The sequence below is a fragment of the Borostomias antarcticus genome (genome assembly GCF_949987555.1).
Source record: "Borostomias antarcticus genome assembly, chromosome: 1".
Taxonomy (NCBI): domain Eukaryota; kingdom Metazoa; phylum Chordata; class Actinopteri; order Stomiiformes; family Stomiidae; genus Borostomias; species Borostomias antarcticus.
In genome coordinates, this window is record NC_140234.1 from 50,499,293 (window position 1) to 50,524,640 (window position 25,348).

Here is a 25,348-nt window from a genome sequence, read left to right on the forward strand (position 1 = left end):
CATAATGCGCAATGTTACCTAGCCATTAGCTATTTTGATTTATACTATGCTAAGTCTGCCTACCTTACCTAAACCACTTGGACTCCACTGTTGTGAAGGGCTGTAAATCTTTGACAATAAACTTGGTGATAGCCCTGTGACACTCCACTGTCTTTTCTTTTGTCATTTTCCCACATTTTGCGAATAAAACCTTAGAAAAGACAACAAACCTTTTAAAGTATCTTACCTTGTCGCAGTATCAGAGGCTTCTCGGCAACAAGTGGACTAATAAAGAATAAATAAAGAATATCTTATCTTCTTCTTCACTGGAATTAATGGCAGCTCGCAAACAACAAATATCTTCTCTTATCTGACAGCACACTGTCATTCACGAAAAAACTACAAGAAGACGACCTTCCTGTCAACTGTGGCGGTCACGTGATTTCCTGTCAATTGTGGAGGTGCCTCTTGCGCATGCTCACAAAACACAGAACGGATTTCCTGTCAACTGCAGAGGTCACGTGATTTCCTGTCAACTGCGGAGGCGCCTCTTGCGGAGGTCGGCCATTTTGTCTGCAGCCAGAAGCATCTCACAGCTCCTGCCCATCTCTGGCCCATTTGGTCTATCATTCGCTGATAACAACTGACGGATCCTAAAGCCTACATTTTCCAGATGGCAATATTTGAAGAGGAACAGAAAGTAGAATGATGTTGAGATCAGTCAGGTAGGCTAGCCTATTGCTCCCCATGGACCAGTAAACTCCCGCAAGTGCCTCATGTAGTTGTCTGATCGGACAAGTAAAAAATATAGTTGAAGTGTGATAAATATGTAATGTTATCTAAAAAATACAGTGAAGAAATACGACGTGGAGCTACACATGCACCCAATAGCCTAGCCTATGTTTAGGCCGAAGAGGAGCCTCAATTTACGTAGCAATACAGTCCTCTAATGTCACTAACTACTGTCAAGTTGTCCAATTACCCAGCTTTCATTATAAAATGACAGATGACACTTTGTCATTTTTTGTATTCTATTAGCCTGCCATTGCATCACCACAGGTGGCCTCTGTCCTCAGCATAAGTTGAGTATTGTAATTCTCAGTGTCTGAACAAAATTTTGACATGTAATTTTCAAATCATCTTCTAAGGTAGGCTTGCAGTGGGCCTTTAATTAGCAGTTGGCTAGAAATGGCTATGAATAGGACACACCTCCCAGAAATGGCTATGAATAGGACACACCTCCCAACGATATTGGAGAGGCGCAGACAAAAGTTATTGGCTGACAGTAATACGACTTGAAAATGTGTTATTTCATTCCATATTCCATGTTATAATTATATTAACTTGCAATGAGCAGCAGAGGGCAGCAATCTTAATTTGAGACAGCGCGCACGCGCTTAAATCAGGTTTGGGGAAGCTTCCGAGGGTGACAGCAGCCGGTCAGATGCAGAGTTGGCATATTTGAATTAGAGGAGTTTGATTAGGCTAGGTTATGAAAAGTTCAAGTGGCCTTCAATTATTGCTACTCTTTATAATGACGGCGAAATCGGTGACAGCGTGATTAATCAATGCCCGGCCATTCAGTGGTCGTTTGGGCACCAGTGCTGACACCGGATTGCTGCGACGCACTCGTTCTCGCAGTGTCTGCAGATGGGTCCGAAGATTACCGTCGCTGCATAACCTGTCTGCAGTTAGTTTACCCATATCGCTGCGGTAAAATGGCCGGGATTGACTGGAAAGGCTTGTTTCTTTCCTCATTTGACTATAAGACCGAAAAATATATAATCGCCAAGAATAAGACAGTTGGTGTTTTATACAGACTTGTGCAATTATTCATCATTGGATACATTATTGGGTAAGTGACTCGAAACTGATTTGTCAACTATATAAATGCATTTTATAAATGTAACTTTAAGGAGCGGGCCTCACATTCTGGACGCTAACTTCTTTAAATGAGTCCAAATGCATTCATGAATTGAATTTAACGTGTGATGAACACCCACATTTCCTGACTCATAAGAGGAAATTGCTCTTATTCTCACCCTGTTTTTCAAAGGTGGGTTTTCTTGACCAAGAAGGGCTACCAAGAAACGGAGGAATCTGTCCAGAGTTCTGTGATTACCAAACTGAAGGGCGTGTCCATCACTAACACCACACAGTCTGGACTGCTTGTGTGGGGTCCTGAGGACTACGTCATCCCACCACATGTGAGATTAGACTGACGTGTGATTTTAACTGTAACACTGTTCTATAAGACCTAAAGCCATTATAGTGTCAGTAAGGTATCTCTCTGCACTGAGAAGCACCTGCTGCTTATACAAATGTCAGTTGTCTCACACAGATGTCTTTTTTCTAGGGCGATGCAGTTCTTTTCATTGTAACCAATTTTATAGAGACGCCAAACCAAAAGTTGGGCTACTGTGCTGAGGTAAGAACACGTTCACAGTATTGGAAGGATACTCCCACCTCATCCTTCACCCAATGAGATAGCAGTTGAATTAATATTTTCGTGACTCACCTCTTAAAGCTGCAGTATGTAAGAAGTTCACATTTAAATATTGCTATATTGCAATTATAAATCAAGACAGATAGGTGATTGAGTTCCTCTGTGTAAACCATCTTCGAAGACTGCTAATTTGGTGTTGGGTCGACCCCAGAGTAGGGGTCGACCAATATGACTTTTTCAGGGCCAATACCGATTATTAGTAATCATGGTGACCGAAAATCCATATTTGGAACCGATATACATTTGCAGAGAAAATTAAATTCTTGTCAAAGTTTAGAATAACACAAACTCCGACATGCTTTGTTGAAATGCCCTTTAGACTAGAAATGTAGCCTGTGCTGGTCAGATAGTGCTGTGGGAAGGAAATGGCATGAGAGCACAGAGTGGTGAATACAGACAGAAGTCAAAGTAGCGCATTTCAAAATGATTTAATTTTATTGGCAACTGGATTGAAAATATACCGATGCTGAATATTGGCTGATGATATCGGCCAGGCCAATAATCGGTCTATCCCTACCCCAGAGGATTGGGGAGGAGAAAGCTTGGAGGTGTGGCCACACTTGGTTCAAAGTATGCACGCGTGCTGAGCAGCGACAGCGAATCAGCAACACGGGGCATTCCTCTATGGCTTATCGGTAACAAAACCCATAAAGCCTGAGATTGGGGCGGCACGTAGCTCTGGAGGTAGAGCAGCCAGCTGGGGATCGGAAGGTCCCTGGTTTGATCCCAGCTCCCAGCACGGTGTCGAAGTGTCTTTCAGCAATACACTGAACCCCAAATTGCTCATGGGTGGCACAGCTCAGTGCGCTACATTGTCGCCTCACAGCAATAAGGTCCTTAGTTTGATTGCAGCATGGGCTATCTCCCGGGCCTTTCTGTGTGGAGTTGTTCTCCCCTTGCTCACTCAGTTTCCCTTCACATAGAAAAATATGAAAAACATGCAGGAGAACAGATGGTCTTCAGTCCTGTCTCTCACCAGGACTTGGACTGAGCACTTGGACTGCTCCTGGCTGCCCTTGGAGGACATCATGGATGGGTCAAAGGCAGAGATCAAATTTCATCTTTGTGTGTGTGTGTGTGTTTCTGGTCACCGCTGGACTCATAGCGCAGAACTTACATACTGCAGCTTTAAGACTGCTGGAGGAGAAGATGGCGAGACACACATCAGAGGATGTGGGTCCCAGGGGAAAGGATTCCAGCTTCTCCCCCAAGTACAAATTTTGGTAATCATTAAATGTTTCAAATCTCTATCATTTACTGTTACTTCAGTAAAATGGGACCAAGTCACTAAAAATCTATAGAATCTACGAGAATCAAGTTTAGTTTAGTTCATTGGTTTAAAATACAGAGACAGTGCATACTGTATTAAGGAACATTTCTGTAAATATGCCAGTTTAGCCAGATTGGCTAATTTTCAAACATAGTCTCTGGGGCAGGTGTCATGAGCACTACAATAATTAAAACACAGTATGAAGCAGTAGGTTACTAAGCCTGCTGATAAAATACATTACAATACATTAAAATACATTACAACCCCTCAGTGAAAATGGTCGCACACTTGACCATCTCTCAACCAAGATTTTAAGTTTATTTTAAAAGAAATGTATCTTTCATACTCCCTGAGCCGTGTTGGCAGACTGTTCCAGGTGTGGGCTGCTCTCACAGAAAAGGCTGCCTGACCAAAAGCAGACCTCCTGTTTGGAACTACACAGTCCCCTCTACCAACAGACCGGGTATGTCTGTCAGTAGATGCTTTCTGTTTTATAAAAGTACAAAGGGGGGAGGAGCCAAGCCATGTAGGATCTTATAGGTAAGGCAGGCATCTTTGAATTCAACAAAATTGTCCCAGCTCAGTAGATTCTAATTTGTTATGCTATGACAATGATGATGGTTGTTTGTTTTCCTGTCTAGTACTTTCACAGCCTGAGGGTAAACTACCTGTACAGATCTTGGTGTTGTACAGGAGGCTTGTGTCCAGCTAGTCAGACAGTATGACAGATGTGACATCATAATAGCATTAAAATACAGCGCTGCTGCTTTTGTTGACAGTGAGTTTCTGATGTGACATGTGACAAGTTTGATAAGTGAAACTTTGCGGTGTTTACTATTGACTTGATTTGTTTTTTAAATGTAAGATTGGAGTCCATTTTTATTCCGAGATATTTATATTCGGACACGACTGTCAACTTTTCTTCTGTGACATAATCATCAGGTGATACGGTATTCATCAACCGCTTTGTGAAAAACATGCAAACAGTTTTCTTGGTGTTTAAATGCAGACATGAGTTAGTCAACCATTCAGTGGCCGATGTCATCGCCGCTGTTAACTTGTTTGCAGCTTGCTGCTTGGTTGCTGCATGAACATACAGTAAATGACCGTATCATCCGCATACATCTGGATGTCAGACTCATTGCATACAGACGGAAGATCATTAATATAGAGATTTAACAACAGCGGTCCCAATATAGATCCCTGGGGGACACCAAAACCACAGCTAAGGGCAGAGGATAGCTCACCATTTGCCCTTACTCTCTGAGTTCTACCTTCAAGATAAGACTTCATGTATGTGATGGTATTAGGGGACAATTGTTATGTAATCGAAATGTGCCACAAGAAGCATACTCGAATCGATTCCCTCTCATAGTGCGTGTTCCATCAGTCACATTATATAACTCCTCATACAGGAGCTCCCTGATATGTAAACAGTCCCACTTTGACTGACAACCCCGAACAAGGCCTGCTGTTTCAATACAGAACAATGTTCATGTTGTTGTTTACACTTGAGTAGCCATTGTGATATTTCTCTCTCTCTATTACCTTATTATTGTGGTTTTACTAGGTCAAGGTCCAACATGTCTTACAACTCACCTACTGAACAAGGTCAAAGTCTCAGTATTTAACCACAGCTGGTATGGTGTTTGTCCTCAGAGCTCCAAGGTGTTGGATGGCCAATGCAGAGGGAATGAGGACTGTGAGGAGGGAGAGGTGGTGGTGGCTGGCCATGGTAGGAAACACATATTGAATTTGATTTTAAAAATCTAAATGAAATTATATCGAAATAAAGTAGCAGTCTGACCAGTTTGTCCACTGTGGCCACAGGATAAGATGTTTAAAAAGTAGTCCTCTATGACATAAACATATTCCAAAATAAGTAGTTTGAGATAATTAAGCCCAGTACTATAAGACATACCCTTCCATGCCGCCCTGCTGGGACAATGGTCATTTCTACAAGAATTGGGACTGCGGGTTGCGTCTTTAAGTCTTCCACATTGACTGAGACCTTTTTTACAATGCTGCAGGAGTTATGAGTGGCCGGTGCTTGAAAAAGGATAGGAACTCGACTGGTACGTGTGAAATATATGGCTGGTGTCCTGTAGAGAGAAGTTCCATAACACAGTAAGGAAACACAATCAAATACATATTGTACACGCACGCACACACACTCGCTCACTCACTCACTCACTCACTCACTCACTCACTCACTCACTCACTCACTCACTCACTCACTCACTCTCACTCTCACTCAAATGCTCACTACATATACTCACTTAATTAAATCATCAAATCCTAGTAGACTACTTGAAACAACATGTAGTTCAATATGTTTCTGTTTGTGTGTGTGTGTGTGTGTGTGTGTGTGTGTTAGGATATTCATTAATATTGTTTATTTTATTACAGGGGGCCCATATTAAGAAAAGCTGAGAACTTCACTATTTTCATCAAGAATTTCATCAGTTTTCCCAAATTTTCTTTCTCAAAGTAAATAAAGTATATACACACACATATGTATAGATGATCTACAATGGTGTTCTAATATGCTGTTTGTGATTCTCAGATCCAATGTTCTGGACACATCTAATGACTCCTATCTGAAGACATGCCTGTATGATGAGGACCTCCACCCCTACTGCCCTATATTTCGTCTGGGAGACATTACTAGCCGAGCTGGACACAGCTTCCAAGACATGGCCGTGATGGTGAGTTTCGCCCACTACCTCTAATGTTTCTACACTTATTACAGTGTTAAACATAGTTCAAGATCAATCTAATGTAGAATTACCACTTTTGTCTGATTACTGATCATTTATATTAAAATCTAGTTTAGACAACACTCTCATCTGTACTCTCTCTCAGGGTGGTTCAGTTGGAATTCTGATAGAGTGGAACTGTGACCTTGACAGGGGCTACTCTAAATGCCATCCACAGTACCGCTTCACTCGCCTGGACATCAATGCCAACAATTCCATCTTATCAGGATTTTACTTCAGGTAACCTAAACGCCAGAGGCAGATACCAATATTGACACTCAAAAGTAGGGTTGGGTATCGAGAACCGGTTTCAATTTGGAACTGTTTCTAAATTTCCAAGAACCGTGGATTCGATAAGACATATGCATTTCTCCCGACTCGAGTCATTTTACAGGAAAGTCATTTGTTACGCGCAGTAGTCGAGCACATAAGAGGAGACACCACCATGGCTGACCGCAGTAAACGTTCCAAAGTGTGGCTGAGCTATACAAAAAAAAAAGATACGGATACAGCAAAATGCAACACCTGCAGTAAACCTATCTCTTGCAAAGGAGGAAGCACATCCAACATGGCGAAGCATTTACTCACACAACACGGGGTGAATATCAAAGAATGCACCGTGTTTGATGTGTTGAGGTCTCCCTCTCCCAGCCAACATGCCCCAGATAGATCAGCTAGCAGCAGCAGTAACGCTACACTGCTCCCAAGGCGCTCAGGTAGGCAACGTTAGGCTACAAAATACCAATGAATTGAGGTGTCCTGACATTCGCCTTTTATATTGAAGGGAAACGAATTATGTGTTACCTTTCAGCTTGCTAGCTCCAAGCCTTAGCTAGGAGCACTGACATGGCTCATTGCTAACTAGCTAAAGTGACTGATAACTCCATTGAGGGAAATGCCCCCGAATACCGGGGGCAAAGTTGGCGTTTTCTTGAACACAGCTTTATTATCCTCCACAGAATTGTGCACAGGCATGGAACTCATGAGCTGTAGCTATAATTATTTGGACTGTCACTTTTTCTCGGACTCGAAAATGCAGCTCTTCTTCTTGGTGACATTCGCGCGCCACCATCCTCAAAAACACCGGTGGGCTTAGTAATGTCACAACGTAGGCTACGCCTAGGATACCCACAAAACCCCCTCCTTAAAAGGGACAGGCTAGGCCTATAACAGATGTCTTCTAATATATTTTTGTTTGTTTTGTTTTTGTTATATTGTTTTTGTTGATCATTCCTTATAAGTGTGATATCATTCCTTAAAAGTGTGAAGTGTGATGTGATATTTTTTTTAAATAAATGACGGGCAAAGGAAACCTTCCTGTCTTGACAGTTGACTGATTATACTGCCAATATAAGAAGGCAATTTTTTTTTCTTTAAATAGTTTTTCTCTCCCAAAAATTTTGGAATCAGAACCGAGATTCGATAAGAACCGGATTCGATAAGGAGAATTGGAATTGGAATCGATACAATTGAAACGATACACAACCCTACTCAAAAGGGAACCAATGAAATACACACTAGAGGAAGTATTATCTTGTATAAAGGCATGGATATATGCAAGCCTATTAAGATATTCATCCTCATGATCACAAGACTCATAGGGTGTGTACACATTTAGGACAATAAAATCCTTGTCATTATGGTTAAAATAAATTGTGATGCACCTGTCAACACCAAGTAGCCTATGTTGTAAACCATAAATATCACACTGGTCCAATAGATTATCCACAACTATGCGGCGGGCTCTATACACTGAACTCTGACCCAAGCGCAGGCCACAACAGAAAGGACCCTTATATCCCTTGGGGGCTCTAGTCCGTGGCACCAGCGGGCACCTACATTCCCCCCACAGCAGGCACAGGCACGACAGTTTGTTGATCTGATTGGTTGAAGTTGGCTGTAATAGACGGTGACAGATGGATAGTTCATCCAATCACCTGTCAAGTATTTTCGAAATTGCCTGCCATTTTCGGCTTCCAACTAAGCTTTCCCAGACAGCTGTGTGCGTGTCAGGTTAGTATGAGTCTGTTATTCCAACCTTAGTCAAATTCAGATGAGGGCCCACAGGCTGGAGGGTGGGGAGAGAGATTCTTAGGTATAGCCAAATCTTTTCGTCAATTTGCAACTTTTTGTGCGTGGCTGGCCAGCCTCGCAGCTAGAATAGCAAATGCCCAGTAGTCGTCAATGCCTTTGTCCTGGGGTTGACCTGCAGTTCTATGTTGCTACCAGAAGAGGCAGTGGTCCGAGAACCTGCAGTTCTATGTTGCTACCACAAGAGCATTTACCGTTTTCGGCCACAGGAGGGCAGCAACAGGCTTAGATAGTGTTCCTTGTTCAGTGGGCAGCAACAGGCTTAGATAGACTGTTCCTTGTTCAGTTTCAGCAATTCAATGAGTATTTGAGTTAGGCTATTTAGTTTATTTGTGTAAGTATTGCTGTTAGTTATACATTATATTTCTTTATTATTTTAGTTTATTTGTGTAAGTATTGCTGTTAGTTATACATTATATTTCTTTATTATTTCAGAGACCACACACTCACTGTCTGTTTATGTAAGTGAAGAGAATTCAAATGTGTATAAAGGGTTTATAGAGGGGTCCACAGCCCCCGTCGAGGGGGCAGAGTCTTGCCACCACGCCACTATCCACGCCACAGATCCCAAAACTCAGCCTCTGTGTGGGCTGATAATGGCATGCTTTATCTTCTGTTCTCTTTACCCTTGTGGCCTCATGTTCCATGTTCCAGTCTCATGTTCCATGTTCCAGCCTCATGTTCCATGTGCCAGTCTCATGTTCCATGTTCCAGTCTCATGTTCTAGCCTCATGTTCCATGTTCCAGTCTCTTGTTCCATGTTCCAGTCTCTTGTTCCATGTTCCATGTTCCATGCACACCTGAAATCATGGCTCATCAACAATAATCAAACATGTACACCACAATACAGTTGATACTCCTATTGCCATCATGTCAACTGTTTTGTCCTGTCATAATCGTTTGTCCTGTCTAGGGATGGATATTGATAAGATTTTAGCGATTCCGATTCCATTTTCGATTCTGCTTATCGATCCAATTCCTTATCGATTCTCTTATCGATTCTCATTGGGCAAAAGAGTACAGGGAACATTAATTTTATTTTATATATACTTTGAACATGCCAATTACAGTGCTGTTTTTTTTAGGTGTATTCACATTGAACAAAAAATAAAACTGACAAACAAATCAGTATTTTTCTATACAAAAAGATAAATAAAACGAATTATTCTGTGGAATTTTAAATCCAATAACAGTCTTAACATGTTACTAGTAGAAATTACAATGCTCCTTCCAATTAAAAAGGGTATATGAGCTGAGCTGACAAAAATAAAACTAGCAGCGGCAACTGGCAACAGATACAATCAAGTGAAGTCCAAATGGACCTGAGTAGGTCTGCAACCATCAACTGTATGGAGAATTAACAATTCTACTACTTCTACAAGAAGTAGCTTCTGACCCAGACCGACTACCACGAGCCTGACTCTGAACGTTATCATCTAAATTACATGGATGGAAATGGAGATTATTCATATAGTGAAAGCTGGTTTACACAATTAAATAAATGGCACTAACACAATAGACAGGGACTCTGGAGGAGTTTACCTTCGACTACACTAACGTTAGCTGCGCTGCTGTCGTCACTCCGGAGCGCATCAAAAATGGGACATTCCTGCAAAGTTATCGCATGCTGTGTGGCCAAATGTTTTTGCATATTTGTAGTATTTCCCCCCTTTGATGATATACGTTTTTTGCGATCCGATCCGATTTGCACCAAATTGCTGACGCTTCATGAAGGTCGCATTCTGAACACATCTATGTGTCGGTATTCAGTCACACTTACTGGTGAAAAAGGAAGTACTCATAACTCCTACCTACGTTATCCCATTTACTCCAAATTGCTCAGGGTTGATTGAAGGTCGCATCCTGAACACATCTGTGCGTCAGGATTGAGTCATACTTATAGCGCCACCTACTGCTTACAGTTAGTCCTCATAACTCCTACATACATTATCCAATTTAAACCAAATTGCTCACGCTTCATGAAGGTTGCATCCTGAACACATCTGTGTGTCAGCATTGAGTCATACTTATAGCGCCACCTACTGCTTACAGGAAGTCCTCATAACTCCTACATACATGGGCGATTTTATAGGGGGGGCAGGGGGGCTCACTGCTGCTCGCAGCCCTAGTTCAGGTTGTCTTTTTAACATCTGGCCAGGGACAGCAGATGAAAACTAGCATCTTAGCTAATTCTGGCTCATTTATGATTTATTGTACCCATGATTTATTGTCTTTTAATGTGCATTGTCCCTGACAAATAAATCAATAAAATAAAAAAATTTCCAGTCTCATGTTCCAGCCTCATGTTCCATGTTCTAGTCTCATTTTCTCCCGGTCTAGCTCTAATTTGCTTCTTTTTAAATCTATTTGCATTTTTGCCTCGTTTTGTTTTGATCTTTTTTTATCCTGTTCACATTCATGCTGACTTTTTCTCTTTCTGCAGCTGCCAATTGTTCAGTTGCCAACTGCCACTCCAGCTCATGCATACATAATTTGGTCGAGCCGGGAGGCTGTGAGGCTGTTGCAGACAGAATGTTTCTCCTTCTCCTCAGGAACAATTAACTTTCCCACCAACAAAGCTGTGAGCATGACAAAAATGTATTTCTTTACAGTGGCGGAGGTGACCTGAAGGCTTTCTCCACAATTGTGATCAGATATGCCTTATCTGTATATCTTTCCAACTGGATGAGTCAATGAAATTTGTCAGACATATTGTGGTAATGTATTGGGTTGTTTGTGCAACTTTCCAAACAACAAAATATTTCCCTCTATTCCTTTCCTCATGGCTAAAACTCAACCTGAGTGCAAGCAAACAGAGCGACTATTAAAACCAACCCAACCCAGGCGATTTAAACCAAGAAACCAGACAGAAACACCATTGTTATATTCCCCACCCAATGCTGTCGCTCAAAAGGGAACAAACACAGAAAGCTACACGCTGAATCAAACAAACAAAAGTTTCAACAAAAGAAAAATGGGTTTGGGAAAGGCAATGCCATTCAGCAGCACTACCCACTAGGAAGCTCTTATAGCTTAAAACTTAAATATACATGTTAAATAAAAGTCCAGGAGTAAAGAAACTATCGAGCAAAGAGAGATTTCAGTCTAAGGATATCTGTGAGGTAGATTACTCGCACCTCTTCAACGGGCTGATCAGACCTGCATACAGTAGGTGCATCCCATCCTCGCACCACTTACTGGCTGGGGAGAGGAGCCATTAATCAGCGTCATGACATGCCTCTCATCCAAACAGCAAGACAACAAAACATTTCAGCTCATAGCAACTTAACTCAGTGCAAAATACCCAGTTGTATATGAACGTTCTCCATTCTGCAATACTTGATATGAAAGATTTTCCTTTTCAATGCTAAAGTAAAGTTCAAGGATTTAACTTTTATGACCCTTAAAGCAATACATAGCATTTTCTCTGGTTTTCTCGGAACTGCGCCCCCACAGGCTCTGCGAGTAAGTGCACTGTTGTACTGTCGTAAAGTTATCAGATTGTCTTTTCTTTTTCTGGCTTCCTCTGTGATGTTTCGCTTCGGTTTTCTCACCTCCGCCATGATATCATTGAGCTAAAAAACGCATGATATCCATAGACGCCGGAATTGTTAGCTACTACTGTGTTGTTTAAGCACAACGTTGCGCATGCGCACTTCGACTGAATGCTGCGTCCTGGGGGCGCAAGTTTTAAAAGGTAATAAATATCAAAGTATTATCTTTCTGAGTAGACAGTTTTGACGATTCAGCTTACTTTTAGTGAATCTAATTGGAGAATTAGCACCAGACATGTTTGTAAAGGTCCAAATATCGCGATGTATTGCTTTAAGTCTGACATTTCTTTGTTCTGTCATCACAGACATGCTCGCTATTACAAAAATGCTGTGGGGGAAAGCTACCGAACCCTATTCAAAGTGTACGGCATTCGCCTGGATATCATGGTGCATGGAAAGGTATGAGGAAATAGTGTTTAACCCTATTATGTTTTAGTGGTAGATATAATCATAGTACTTACTGTATGCTGAAGCTGCTCTTGCTTACACATAGGGAATTCTAAACTTTGAACTAAACTTGAAATTTACACCTTTACCACTGTTATTTGCTCTTTTCAAGGGATGAATAAACAAGTAAGGTATCAGGTTGTGACCATTTTGTTTCCTGGTGTTTTTGGATACTTGTAATTTATTGTACTCCTGCTGTTTTGTACAGGCTGGGAAGTTCAACATAATTCCTACAGTTATCAACATAGGCTCAGGTCTTGCTTTGATGGGTGCTGTAAGTATTATTCAACACCACTATTTTCTACTCCAGACCTGAATCGAAAAAGTATTTCTCATATGCATTTTTATGGACTATGATGGTAAATGGCAAATATCACGAAACCAATTAAGGTGCCTGGCCGTTAAAGTGTTATTACACAAGTATGTACAAGTAAATACAGTCCTGACAGATATAGGACATTGCGTACCTTCTTAACAATTACACAGCACCTACTGACAACTACCTTTAAATACTATGCATGTAAACACATTGGTTACTTCTTGGATTTAAGTTGAGTGAGTGAGTATTCTAGGACTTTACAGGGGGCATTCCTCTGTGACATGGTTCTGCTCTACCTCATGAAGAAGAGTGACTTCTACAGAGAGACAAAGTTTGAAGTGGCTAGGTATAACATCACACGTTGATATGTAGATGTTTTGAATATTCTTTTGATGTTTTTGGAATATGTGAAAATCAATTATTTGCTCTGTTCCCTTCCACAGCAATCACAAGAGAAACCTCAGCAAAACGGAGGACACAAAACAGACACTGGAACAGCAACAGCTCACTGACGTATCACCAGAGCCATAATCACCATGACCTGTCTCTGACCTGACTGTCACCAGAGCCATAATCACCATCTCTGACCTGTCACCAGAGACATAATTATCAACTTGCCGTCTTACTGTACAGTAGCAGCACCAAGGCAGTAGCCTATCATCAGACTTTGATCACTATGTCATCTGCTCACTGACCTATCTCCAGTTGTCATAGTAGAAGTATACCAACTGTTTCAAGTTAATTTGTTATATACTCAATAACAATGCAGCATCATTATCAGTAATGCAAATCTTAGACTCAGAGCCGACTCAACTTTGCGTAATAAAATAAGGCAAAAAGGCATAGAATATAATAAAATATAACTGATGAGCAGATACTTCTACACCATGGCGTCTGCTCACTGTCCTAATTATTTGTATGGCAGCAGCTCTTCTTGGTCATCCTTTCAGAGGAATAAACTAACACTGGCTACAATCCCATAAAAGGGAGTGAGTTGCTTTCTATAAACAAATCTGACTGAAATGGTGAGCTAGTTTGATTAAACTTTATAATGCCATTGAGGAGCTTTTCAACATGCTAACTTCACCTTTTGGAGGAGAAGAAGAAGGCCTTTGGACAAAAAGGGAATGATTGAGTATTTACTGTTAAATTTACAGTAAACGTACTGCGCACGACAATAAACGGTGCAAGAAAAGACAGGCAAGTGCAAAATACAATTACGAAGTGGCAAATACAATACTACAATACAATCTACAGAAATGTACAAAATAGAATGTGAGTGGGGGTCTCGTGCCTTGATGAGGGCAGTTGCAGTTGGGAAGAAACGTTTTTTGTTCCATGAGGTTTTGGTTGTGATGGTCCACAGCCTCCTGCCGGAGGGAAGTGATTCAAATAGTTTGTGACCAGGGTGGGAGGGGTCAGCTACAATCTTTTCTGCCTGCTTCGGGCCCTGGAGGCGTGCATGTCCTGGTGGGTAATATTCAGGTTTGTGTTCTAGCATCCTTAAATAAATAAAAGAAAACACTGCCCAATCAGAAACTGTTAGGTTAATTTGAAGGATGATGTTCTATCAATGCACATTATGCAGATGTACGGTTTGTTTTGAGGGCTGATACAATGTACTGTAAATGAATGTAAATATTCTGTACTGCAGCATCCAAGTATTATATCTTATCAAATTCATATTGTGACCAATAAAACTACTGGTAAATGTCTGACATTGTGATGAAATGCCATTCACAGCCATTGGTACAGAGATACTGTACATGACAAGTTGTCATATGTCCACCAGACCAGAGACTGCCATTAGAAAGGCACCTAGAAATATACTTTAAGTTATCAAACGTGGGCTTCGACCAGTATTATTCAAGAATAGGTTTCTATAGAATTGTTTTTTTGATTTTTATTCTTAACTATTAACAATTAAGAGCAAATGCCTTGGTTCTTCATCATCCTCAGAGCTGGAGCTTTATTGAAGGTCTTTGCAGAATATAAAACTAGAACTTATTCAAATTAACTGTTTTACATTTAAAGGACAGGCATACACACCGTTAAACAGTATCAGATGACAAGAGAAAAACAGTCCCATCTTTGGTAGAGGGTGGTGAAAACTCTGAGTCAACATGACATGACCCACACAAAACACCATTTTGTCCACACAGGAGGGAAACCAGACAGAGGAAAGATAGCCAGGGTATGTCTTGAAAAAATAATGGAGAAAGATTTGAATTTCTCTATTACAGCATCAACACAGAAAAAATAATACCATCCAAAATATAGTTGTTTTTTTTAAAACTTTATTCACCTGGTAGCATTTTAAATGCCATCCCCAATTTTTTAAATCATCTTATCTCATTTACATATTGTTGTTAGTGTAGTACTGTATGTAGTCAGTGAGCATCCAGATGGTATCTCGTGACATATTTGCATGGTGGGTGATAACATCAGGATGTTCTTTTTACATACAAGTAGGTCCTAGAAGTAGAGGACGATCAGTAGGTAGTATTTTCAGGTGTTTTTATAAAATATGTGTGATATGCTTTTGTTTGGCAAACCAATCATCTTTGTATTTATTATTTGTGTATTTATTAGGCATGCATACATACATGACAACTGGCAAATCTTGTTCCAAGACAAAATACCCCTGGGTGAGTGGGAGGAGCGTGACCATGGAAACGTCTATCCCTATTGTCACTCCCCTTTACTCTCTCACATACAACAACACTGACACTCATTCTCAGCTCAATAGAAGAGGACTTGTCTTTCTGTTCGTTCAAGAACTTATCATTCAAGATTCACACGTAATGAACTTTAACCATCACAAGCGAGATGGGGACCCTCTTGACAAAATCCTATGTGTTATCCCCAACACTGAAGACACAGAGGGTGAAGGGGAAGACGGAGTTGAGACCATTGATAGGAGACTGCTTGGTGCAGGGGGCATTGACGTAAGCCGGCCTCCTATGGATACTCCTATACAAGTGTCTTGCAGGTAAGTTGATGTACTCTTGAACATAGGCTTTGTATATCAGTGCCTGTGGTATGTGGGCTTTGAGCAAACAGTGTCAGGTTACTGGGACAAGAGATGACCTGACCCTCATAGCATGACACCATGACACTCAAGTTCCCACCATTTACTTTGCATTATTCATATGATTAACCCATGGTGTATCAAGGTTACCTCATGTAAAGCTGGATATTTTGGTTCCCACATTACAGAGAAAATGTACTTGTCAGTAACCACCAGAGACAAGAAAGATTTGACATGGACCGTTTGTTTGGGGCAGCAGCAAAAGGAGACACCAGTCTGCTAAATGGACTACTGGAGTATCTCCAACTCACACAGAAACATCTCACAGACAGAGAGTTTAAAGGTGATATCTTTTTGGAATTTGTGTTGACAGGTACAGTAGATGAAGGAGTATGATGATCCACAGAAATCAAATGTGCGCTTGAGTCACTGGCTCTCCCCATGACTGGTTTTGAGTCTGCCTCATATCACAGTGCCTGTGTTATGAGGCATATGTACGCAAATACACATGGTGTGCTTGAAGGAGAAAGAACCCATGATGTCAGGAATTTGATTTGCCATTATTTATGAGCAGGTCGGAAGTCACACCATTGTGTTTGATTTTGTCATATTGCCTAAGCTGCCTCCAACTTATAACTAATATGAAATACTGTGCATGCTTTTAGATTCAACTAACGGGAAAACGGCTCTTCTGAAAGCCCTCTTGAATCTGAAAGATGGCAAAAATGATACCATTGAAGCTCTCCTTGACATTGCAGAGAGGACTGGAGGTTCACAGGGTTTAAAAGACTTTGTCAATGCTCCCTACACAGACATTTATTATGAAGGTGGGTAAATTTAAAAAACAATTGAAAAGCAAACACGTTTTTTGGACACGTTTGACCTGCTCCTGGTCAAAATGGAGAAGGGTTAATATTGATTACAATACACCATGTTTATATCTCTAACCATGCCTGACATGTTCCTGTGTTGCAGGTCAGACTGCCCTGCATGTTGCCATTGAGAGGCGAAGCTTTGACTCAGTGAAACTGCTGGTTGAGAAAGGTGCTGAGGTGCAGGTCAAAGCCTGTGGAAAGTTTTTCCAGCCTCATGCGAAACCTGGTTTCTATTTTGGTGAGTTATTTATTGCCATACTAAGTAAATTACATAAAGTGGGCAAGTATAATCAGTGGCTTTATTGACATCAATGGAACAAAGTCAAGTTTATTTATACAGCACCTGTATAACATGTTCATACAGTATAAATAAATGTAACAGTTCCTTACAGAATAAAAAAAGATAAATAAAACAGTACAGAGTAAATAGTAATAAAAACAAAAGCCAAACAAAATAAGAGAAACAGTACATTGTAAAGACAGACAATACAAGTGTAGCTGCAATCGGTCCACCAGTATTGCCGCTAGAGAGAATAAGCGATTTGATTTTCAACTTTGAGTTTGCAACTTTCCAACGCGTAATGTCCTTCAGGTAGGGATGTCCGCGAGGTAATTCATCTTCAATCGTTAAAATATATACTTCAAGACACGCAATAATAACAGATTAAAACTGCGAGCACCGCAACACCACTACAGTTAGAAAACTATGTTGCTTCCCAGTGCCTTATTCCCTGCACCTGTGTGGCCCTGACTCATCTAAGTAAACCACCCCAATCAATTAACCTACTTTTTCCACGGCGTCATTCATGCCCTTCCATCCACCAAACGTGACAACAACAAACACCACACAGACGTAAGCAATAGCACACAGAAACATAAATAATCACAATTGGCTACAACAAGTTTAAAGAAAAAACTGTTTAAAAGCAAGAGGATTGAAATATAAATAAAGCTACATGATAAAAGTGAGATTAAAAGGGTATTTGATCTCCCTTAAACATTTCTGTTTGTGTAACATGTCACTGATGTCATCGTGTTGCTTGTCAGTTTTGCTTTCACCCTCACTTGCCCACGCTGGGTTCAATCTCAGGTCCTCTGACTTGCCAACGCACAACCACCTTTAGCCAGATACGCCTCTCAAAACAAAGCTAACAATTCGATGGTGTGGGTGGGGGCGGTGTATACTCAAGAGTGAATTTTCAACTTGGTTACACTACTTTTGAAACTAGTTTCAACATCACTTGGTAATGCTCATGTTTATTCCCTTTTTTTGTCCAATAGGTGAGCTTCCTCTGTCTCTGGCAGCCTGCACCAATCAGCTGGACATAGTGTTCTACCTCTTGGAGAACCCATACAATAGTGTTGACCTGACTGACAGAGACTCTCAAGGAAACACTGTCCTACATGCACTGGTCACCATAGCAGACAACACTCCAGAAAACACTGACTTTGTCACCAGGATGTACGATGAGATTATTATTAGGGATATCCAACGTATGAAGGAGAGGGACATCAAAAGGGATGCTAAATTCAAGACTAAGGTCAAACTGGAGGACATTGCAAACAATCAGGGCCTGACCCCTTTAAAGTTAGCAGCAAAGACCGGCAAAATTGGGGTATGTTTGCAAACACACAAATGTCTCTGGTGTATGACGTGTGCCTTGATTAATGAAGTGTTCTTTCTATATTCAATGTTAAATCAGTAAACTGGTCTGTCTTCTGTAGCTACAGTAGGTGTTATTATTTAGGAAGTGCCACCTGGCACAAAGTTGGCTATGCATGATCAGGTTTACTGTACATAATGATGAATTGTTTACACACATCAACTCAGAGTGAGATTGCCATCTAACCACATATCACATATTTGTAAGTTAATCACAGAAAAAAACATAGGCGGAAATGCTTTATGAAGATTTAATGTTCACACACCTGTGTTGGGTATGGATAATGCAGCCTTTCCTATATCTCATTGGTCAGCTCTTCAGACACACACTGCAACGTGAGTTCACAGATGAAGAGACCAGGGCCCTCTCTAGGAAGTTCACAGAGTGGGCCTACGGGCCTGTTTACTCATCCCTGTATGACCTGGACTCCCTCGACACCTATGAGAAGAACTCAGTGTTAGAGATCATTGTATTTGGCAGCGAGATCCCGGTATGAAGACATCCTCAGTAATATCAATAATACCTTAAAATCAAAGGTGACAGATGTGGAACAAAAGTGTAGCCTGAATTTGATGCCATAATGTGTGCCATAAAGGAGATATATTGGACTAGATGTTTTAGTAGTTAAGATATAAGTAGACTTCAACATTCTAACACTGAGCTTGTTTTGTTTTAAACTCATGAATCTTGTCATAGAATCGCCATGATATGCTGGAAACAGAGCCTCTACACAAACTTCTGGAGGAGAAATGGGACATGTTTGCCAGTAAGATATTCTTAGGGAATTTCCTGGTTTACATCCTATACCTGGGGATTTTCACAGCAGTGGCCTTTTACAGAAAGGAAGGACAGGTGAGTCATCTCTCATACTGACAATGATCTCCAAAAGAAAATTCTCGAGTGGCATCAATAGAATCAGTAGTCTCCATTATACTTACAGAGCTGAAATGTGATCTGTGTCAATTGCAGCCACCATTTCCTGTGGAAGACACACCACTTGACTACCTCCGTACCACTGGCGAGCTGATCAGTGTCATAGGCGCAATCTACTTCTTCTGTAAAGGGGTGAGAATATGCTATGCTATATAAGCCTAGTCATTTCTCCAAATTAAAATTAAAATCTAACATTTCTAATTGATGCCCACACAGATAATTGATTTAAAGAGGAAACCCCCGAGTCTCCAAACTCTGTACCTCGATGGATTTTGCGATATTCTATTGTGAGTACCCAAGAAATCTAAAAAGTGAGGAACCTCATTTTCTATGCAGTACATATGCATACAATATTCGTGCCTCTTCTTTAGTTTCCTGCAGGCAGTGCTTCTTCTGGTCTGTGTACTGTTAAACATCTGTGGGCAGAGAGGGTATGTGGGACCTCTGGTGCTCTCACTCGCTCTCTCCTGGATCAATCTCCTGTACTTCACCAGAGGCTCCAGGCACATGGGCATGTACAGTGTCATGATTCAAAGGGTAAGAGTTAGCATAAGTAGGCTTCACTAAATTCAGTGAAAATACTGGGAATACCAGCATAGTAAGTGTAATAATAACCTGATAATGTGCCAATATTCTATTTCTCACAGATGATCCTGGGTGACATTGTACGCTTTCTTTTTGTCTACATGGTCTTTCTTTTTGGATTTTCTGCAGGTAAACAGAAAGTTATGTTTTTTTTTTTTTTCAATCACTGGACCCGAGGGTGGTTTTTATTTGGGCACACAGTGATCACACATATTCCATAAAGTGAGAGGCGACATGGCACACAGCACATAACTTTCGCGGGTTGCCGGAGGAAATTGTTCCCCGCATTTCTCCCATCCCAGCCGTCCTTCTCCAGGGGCAGCCAGGAGCAGTGGGCAGCCATCGTTCTTGGTGCCCGGGGACCAACTGCTCAGTCCAAGTCCTGGTCAGGGACCAGACTGAAAAGCATCTGTTCTTCTGCATGTTTTTCATATTGGGTTCTTTGGAAAGTAACCCTTGCAAACATGAGGAGAACATGCAAACTCTGCACAGAAAGGCCTGGTGACCTTATTGCTGTGAGGCGAGAGTATTCAGCGATTTGGGGATTCAGTGTCTTGCTCAGGGAATCTTCAACACAATGCCGGGAGCTGGGATTGAACCAGGGACCCTGTGATAACAAAATAAAAATTTCTAACAATTCCCATCTTTTTATAGCTGTGGTGGCCCTTATTGAGGAGAACCCACCGGTCCTGTCAAGGAAGGTGGAGGTCCGTTCAGAAATCTGCAAAAGACCAACCTACAACAACATCCGATTCACTACCCTGGAGTTGTTCAAATTCACCATCGGTATGGGCGACCTGGAGTTTACTGACCAGGTCCAATACAAGGAGGTGTTCTACATACTTCTCATCTCCTATATTGTGCTCACCTATATCCTGCTGCTTAACATGCTCATTGCCCTCATGGGTGAGACTGTTCAGAAGATCTCCAAAGACAGTGAAAGCATCTGGAAATTACAGGTAAAGTTGCTAAGTTACAGCTCCACTAGCTGAAAAGTTCAGTGTAGTATAGCTATGGCTGAAAAGTATCTCTGGATTGTGGTATGGATTCACAGAGGGCCCTTACCATATTGAGCTTGGAGAGAAGCCTGCCCAGGTGCCTGAGGAAAAAACTGCATTCAGGAGTGGTGAAAGAGCTTGGTCTTACGGCTGGAGAGTCCCGTCGCAGGTTTTTCAGGTAAACCATCTATATTCTGGAGCAGAAGAAAAAACAAAGGAAGAAAATACATTTAATTTACTGTAATGTTAACTTACATCTAGAATTGGAAATGTGTTTTTGGCTTTACCACAAGAGTTAGTTGTAGATACACCTTGCCTATTTTCAGCAATGCTGAAGACTAGCAGAACTTGGTTTGAGTTAACTTTAATGTCTTAAAGTGTATATTGCAGGTTGAATTTTGAGTTTTTTATGAATTTACATTTCTGAGCTTATGATTAGGCAAACTGTAACAAAAAAATAATTTTAAAAATCCATCTTTATATATAAAAACGGCAAAAACATGGTGAAAAAGGTGCTTTTCTAAGACGCGCGCCAAAAACTGTATTTTTTTCATATTTCAGCAATGACGTTTCATGGGGGAGTCCTCTGACCCTGCAGGCTAGTCACAGCGAACTGCGCAGTAGTAGTTTGGCGGTACAGCAGAGTAGTTAGCCAGTAGTCTTTAGTCAGTTGTCAAGTTAGTAAATTAGTAATTAGTAAGTGGTCAATAGGTTAGTCAGTATCCAGTAGGTCAGTTAATAGTCTGTTAGTAATCAGTGACATTAGGTCAGTCAGCTAGTAGTTTTAGTCAGCAAGTCGGTCGGGCGGCTGGCGGTTCTTAGCTAGCTAGCTAGCTAACTGTTAGCTAGCTAACGAGCTAGGGCTTTCCTTAGCTTTCCTTTTTAATTAATTGTGTCTGCCTTCTGTCCATCATGGTGAAGTATTGCGTTTATGGAGGCTGCACAAACTCTAGTCTATCTGGACATAGAGTTCATACTTTTCCCAAGAATAGGAAAAGTCCGTGCACTTTCCGTGCGTGGGTGCGTTTTGTCCCAGTGAGGAGACGGGACTTCACCGGAGCATCAGCAACGAAGAACGTGGTTGTTTGCGGCGCGCACTTTACACCGGAGGATATATTCCCGGTGATATGAAGGAGTGTGAGAAGGGATTTCGCCACCAGAACCGGGTGAGACTGACAGTGGGTTCAGTTCCCTCGCTGCATGCAGCAGCTTCGTCGGCTCCACCATCAGCTCGGCCAACCCCGCCTAGTCTAGGACACCGAGTTTCAGCTCAACGAAAGCGGGAACTGTGCCGAGTGAGTTGTTTTCCAACGTTTGCAAACTTCCAAATTGTCAGCATAATGTGACATTACTAATTGTTGTAAGGCGTAATTGTTCACCATAGTTTGCTTACATTATGTTACGGACTGGTAAACGCCTGTAGCCTGTACGGTGTCCGTGGTATACATGCAGAAATTAGCGCGGTAGTGCACGAGGCATTATTTCACTCGCCACCACTATCAGGGAAACGAGATGCAGTTGGTGTTGCCGTCCATATCAGCTGTGCCACCAGAGGTTTTAGCAATTATTAGCTGAAGTGTACAGCTTGGTGATTTTGTTAGCACAGCTAGCCAGCCAATACATTTCTAATGTATTAATGTGGTGTCATGTTGGTGTATTATAAGGTTTTGGGAGATGCTGCAACAAGTGAAGGGACAGATGCACCGCCTGCAGTCCTTGACCACCCGGACCAAGAGACCTTTCCATTGGCTCCTCAACCATCTGTGCAAACTCAGTGTAACATCAAACCATTCCATCGTTCATCAGGTAATGAAACTATACTCTTTGTACATGCCACACTGCATTAAATACAACAGGGGTTGAATCCAAAACTGTGGTCTGGTCCCCGCCGCTAGGGACCGTGATCCCCGCCGCTAGGGACCACTGCCCCCGCGGTTGATTCATGCAAATTAATATTGTTTAGGTTATAGGTTATGCAACAGTGTCTTCTAATACAGCTTTTATCTATCTATAGTTCCGGTGCTCCACGTATTCATGCACTTCTTTACTATAGGCTACGACAGCTAGGCATGTAAATATTCTGTAGGCTACAGGTTATGTTCTGCAACATTGATTTGTAATCTATGCCAATGTAGGCTATGCCTACTGTAACATGATTTAGCCTAATTTTTGCTGTCATATAAATTGGAGCGCATGACATGGAGGCCAGAACTAGCCTACATTTCGGCTAAATGTGACAGTACACCTATACTATCATAAAAGCTGTATTAGAAGACAATGTTGCATAACCTATAACCTACACAATATTAATTTGCATGAATCAACCGCAAGGGCAGTGGTCCCTGCGCGCGGACAAGTGGTCCCTAGCGGCGGGGACCAGACGACAGTATTGGATTCAGCCCCTTCTCATTAAATAGCATCATGTAGGATGATAATTTATTACACACCATAGTATGATATAGGTGGGTACAACTTAAACCCTAACTGTCATCCTTAATTACAATATAACTGAATTAACATCTCAGACTGAATAAGGATAGATTTGGCAGCAAAACCGTCGTATTTGATTGGTTTTGGCTAGATTGTACTTGTATCTATTGTGGCCACACAATATGATGTTGTACAATTGTATAACATAGACCTCTTTATCTTACTGTAGCCACCCAGGTACAGCCCAAGATGGTCAGTGTGGGGACTCAGACAATGTTGGAGAAAAAGACCTCAACGCCACTGCCCAGTCCAGTAAACAGTGATGATAAATTAGACCCTGTTTTCAGGGACGGACATGGAGATAGGACGGACGGGTCTGGGGGCCAGATTGTCCACCAGGGTCCAGAAGGAATCGACCTCCCTGCAGCACATGCTCTCCACAGCTGAGGGCATGGCCTGGCACTTCCCACACAAGCAACTATCAAACAAAGCGTGGAAACTGGACACCCCCCTGCTGAAACACCTGGCTAATGCAGAATGGCGTGCAGGCTCCTGTCAATGCGTGGAGTTACATTAGAATAGATTAGATTAGACTACATGATAGACTGATGGTTGCACATTAATTTCAGTTATGGTTAGGTATCGACTCCCCTTGCTGTTTAGTTTGGTGTGCACTCTATGACAAAACAACTGTTTATAGTACAATCCCCTCAAAAATAAACAGTGCTTAGAGTGCATAGGTAATAGTTTACAAGTAACACATTCATGCTATTTATTATTATACTAAGTGCTCTCAGTTTATTGTTGTGGATAGACATTCTGCGGTTCTGAAAATCGAAGCTAAAGACTCACCTGTTCAGACAGGCTTTTACCTAGCTTCATTCATGTGAACTATATACGAATATCTGGCGTGCGCTGTGCGCATTGTTGATAAATGCCATAAACATTTACCTCCTCTTCCTTGTCTCGTCTTTCTAATGTATTTGAAATGAGCGGACTCCCCCAGTCTACGTCACTTCCGGTTTAGCGATTTTTAAAATGCGGAAGTAACAAAAATGATCAAAGTCACTAGTGTATATATATTTTTTTTTAAAATGAAAATCGAGTTCCTACATCACTTTCCTACACATTGAATCACTGGGGTCTCTAAACTGCAATATACCCTTTAATATGAAAACATTTCTTGATAAATTCCAGAGTAGAAGAGGTCGATTGGAAGAAATGGCGGACAAACCTGGGAATTATAAATGAAGACCCTGGCAATTATGACGTTCACAAATCACACTCTCATCAAGGTATGGTAAATTATGTAATTTCATACTTGTGGCCCTTTCTAGAGATATATAAACTATTTCTGTTCTTGGAGAATCAAATCTTCCCTAGTTCAAACTTTTTCCAAAGGAATATGTACCATATAAATAGTCACACCAATTTATTTGTAGGCGGTGGTGTCCGTTTAAGCCCTTTCCTGAGGAGGTTCATCTTGAGGCGCCATCAGGGACAAAATGGACAAGGCACCACCACAACTGATGTCACTCTGCGCTATGAATAAACAGATTTCTCTGGAGTTTATGAGCTGAGCCAAAACACTTGAATGCACCAACCTGTATATTTGCTGTTAAAAAAGTAGCATACAGTTAAAAGGACTATAAGCTATTCTCACTAAGATCTTGCAAGTTCTAGTGGACTGCTATTTGAGAATGATTGAATCATATTTTTGTTGTCATTACACTGATGTTGCAACATGTTTTTAAATTAAATACTTTACATTAGTATTTTGAATGTACTATGTTGATATGTAAAACACCATGTGTAATCAAATAACATTAGCTTCAGACACATTCCAGAAACTGGAAAATGTTCCAGAAATATTCTAGAAAATAAACATGAGTCAAGGGGAACACCTT

The 25,348-nt window shown here is 41.2% G+C and overlaps 2 protein-coding genes across 2 annotated transcripts; both read left to right on the plus strand.

Moving 5' to 3' along the window:
* Positions 1-1,697: 1,697 nt before the first annotated feature.
* Positions 1,698-13,456, plus strand: LOC311307386 (P2X purinoceptor 5-like; the record flags this gene model as incomplete). Its single annotated transcript, XM_084436181.1, has 12 exons — positions 1,698-1,834; positions 2,036-2,186; positions 2,336-2,407; positions 5,415-5,490; positions 5,786-5,882; positions 6,165-6,245; positions 6,322-6,463; positions 6,621-6,754; positions 12,465-12,558; positions 12,815-12,880; positions 13,189-13,271; positions 13,369-13,456. 12 exons carry the CDS (start codon positions 1,698-1,700, stop codon positions 13,454-13,456), a joined length of 1,221 nt encoding a protein of 406 aa, XP_084292307.1.
* Positions 13,457-15,729: 2,273 nt separating this feature from the next.
* LOC311307398 (transient receptor potential cation channel subfamily V member 1-like) lies at positions 15,730-23,888 on the plus strand (the record flags this gene model as incomplete). The annotated part of the gene is made up of 15 exons (XM_084436192.1): positions 15,730-15,917; positions 16,145-16,329; positions 16,622-16,783; positions 16,932-17,069; positions 18,113-18,447; positions 18,809-18,985; positions 19,192-19,347; positions 19,465-19,560; positions 19,645-19,715; positions 19,800-19,965; positions 20,076-20,142; positions 20,668-20,972; positions 21,068-21,189; positions 22,048-22,177; positions 23,679-23,888. 15 exons carry the CDS (start codon positions 15,730-15,732, stop codon positions 23,886-23,888), a joined length of 2,508 nt encoding a protein of 835 aa, XP_084292318.1.
* Between the last annotated feature and the right edge of the window lie 1,460 nt (positions 23,889-25,348).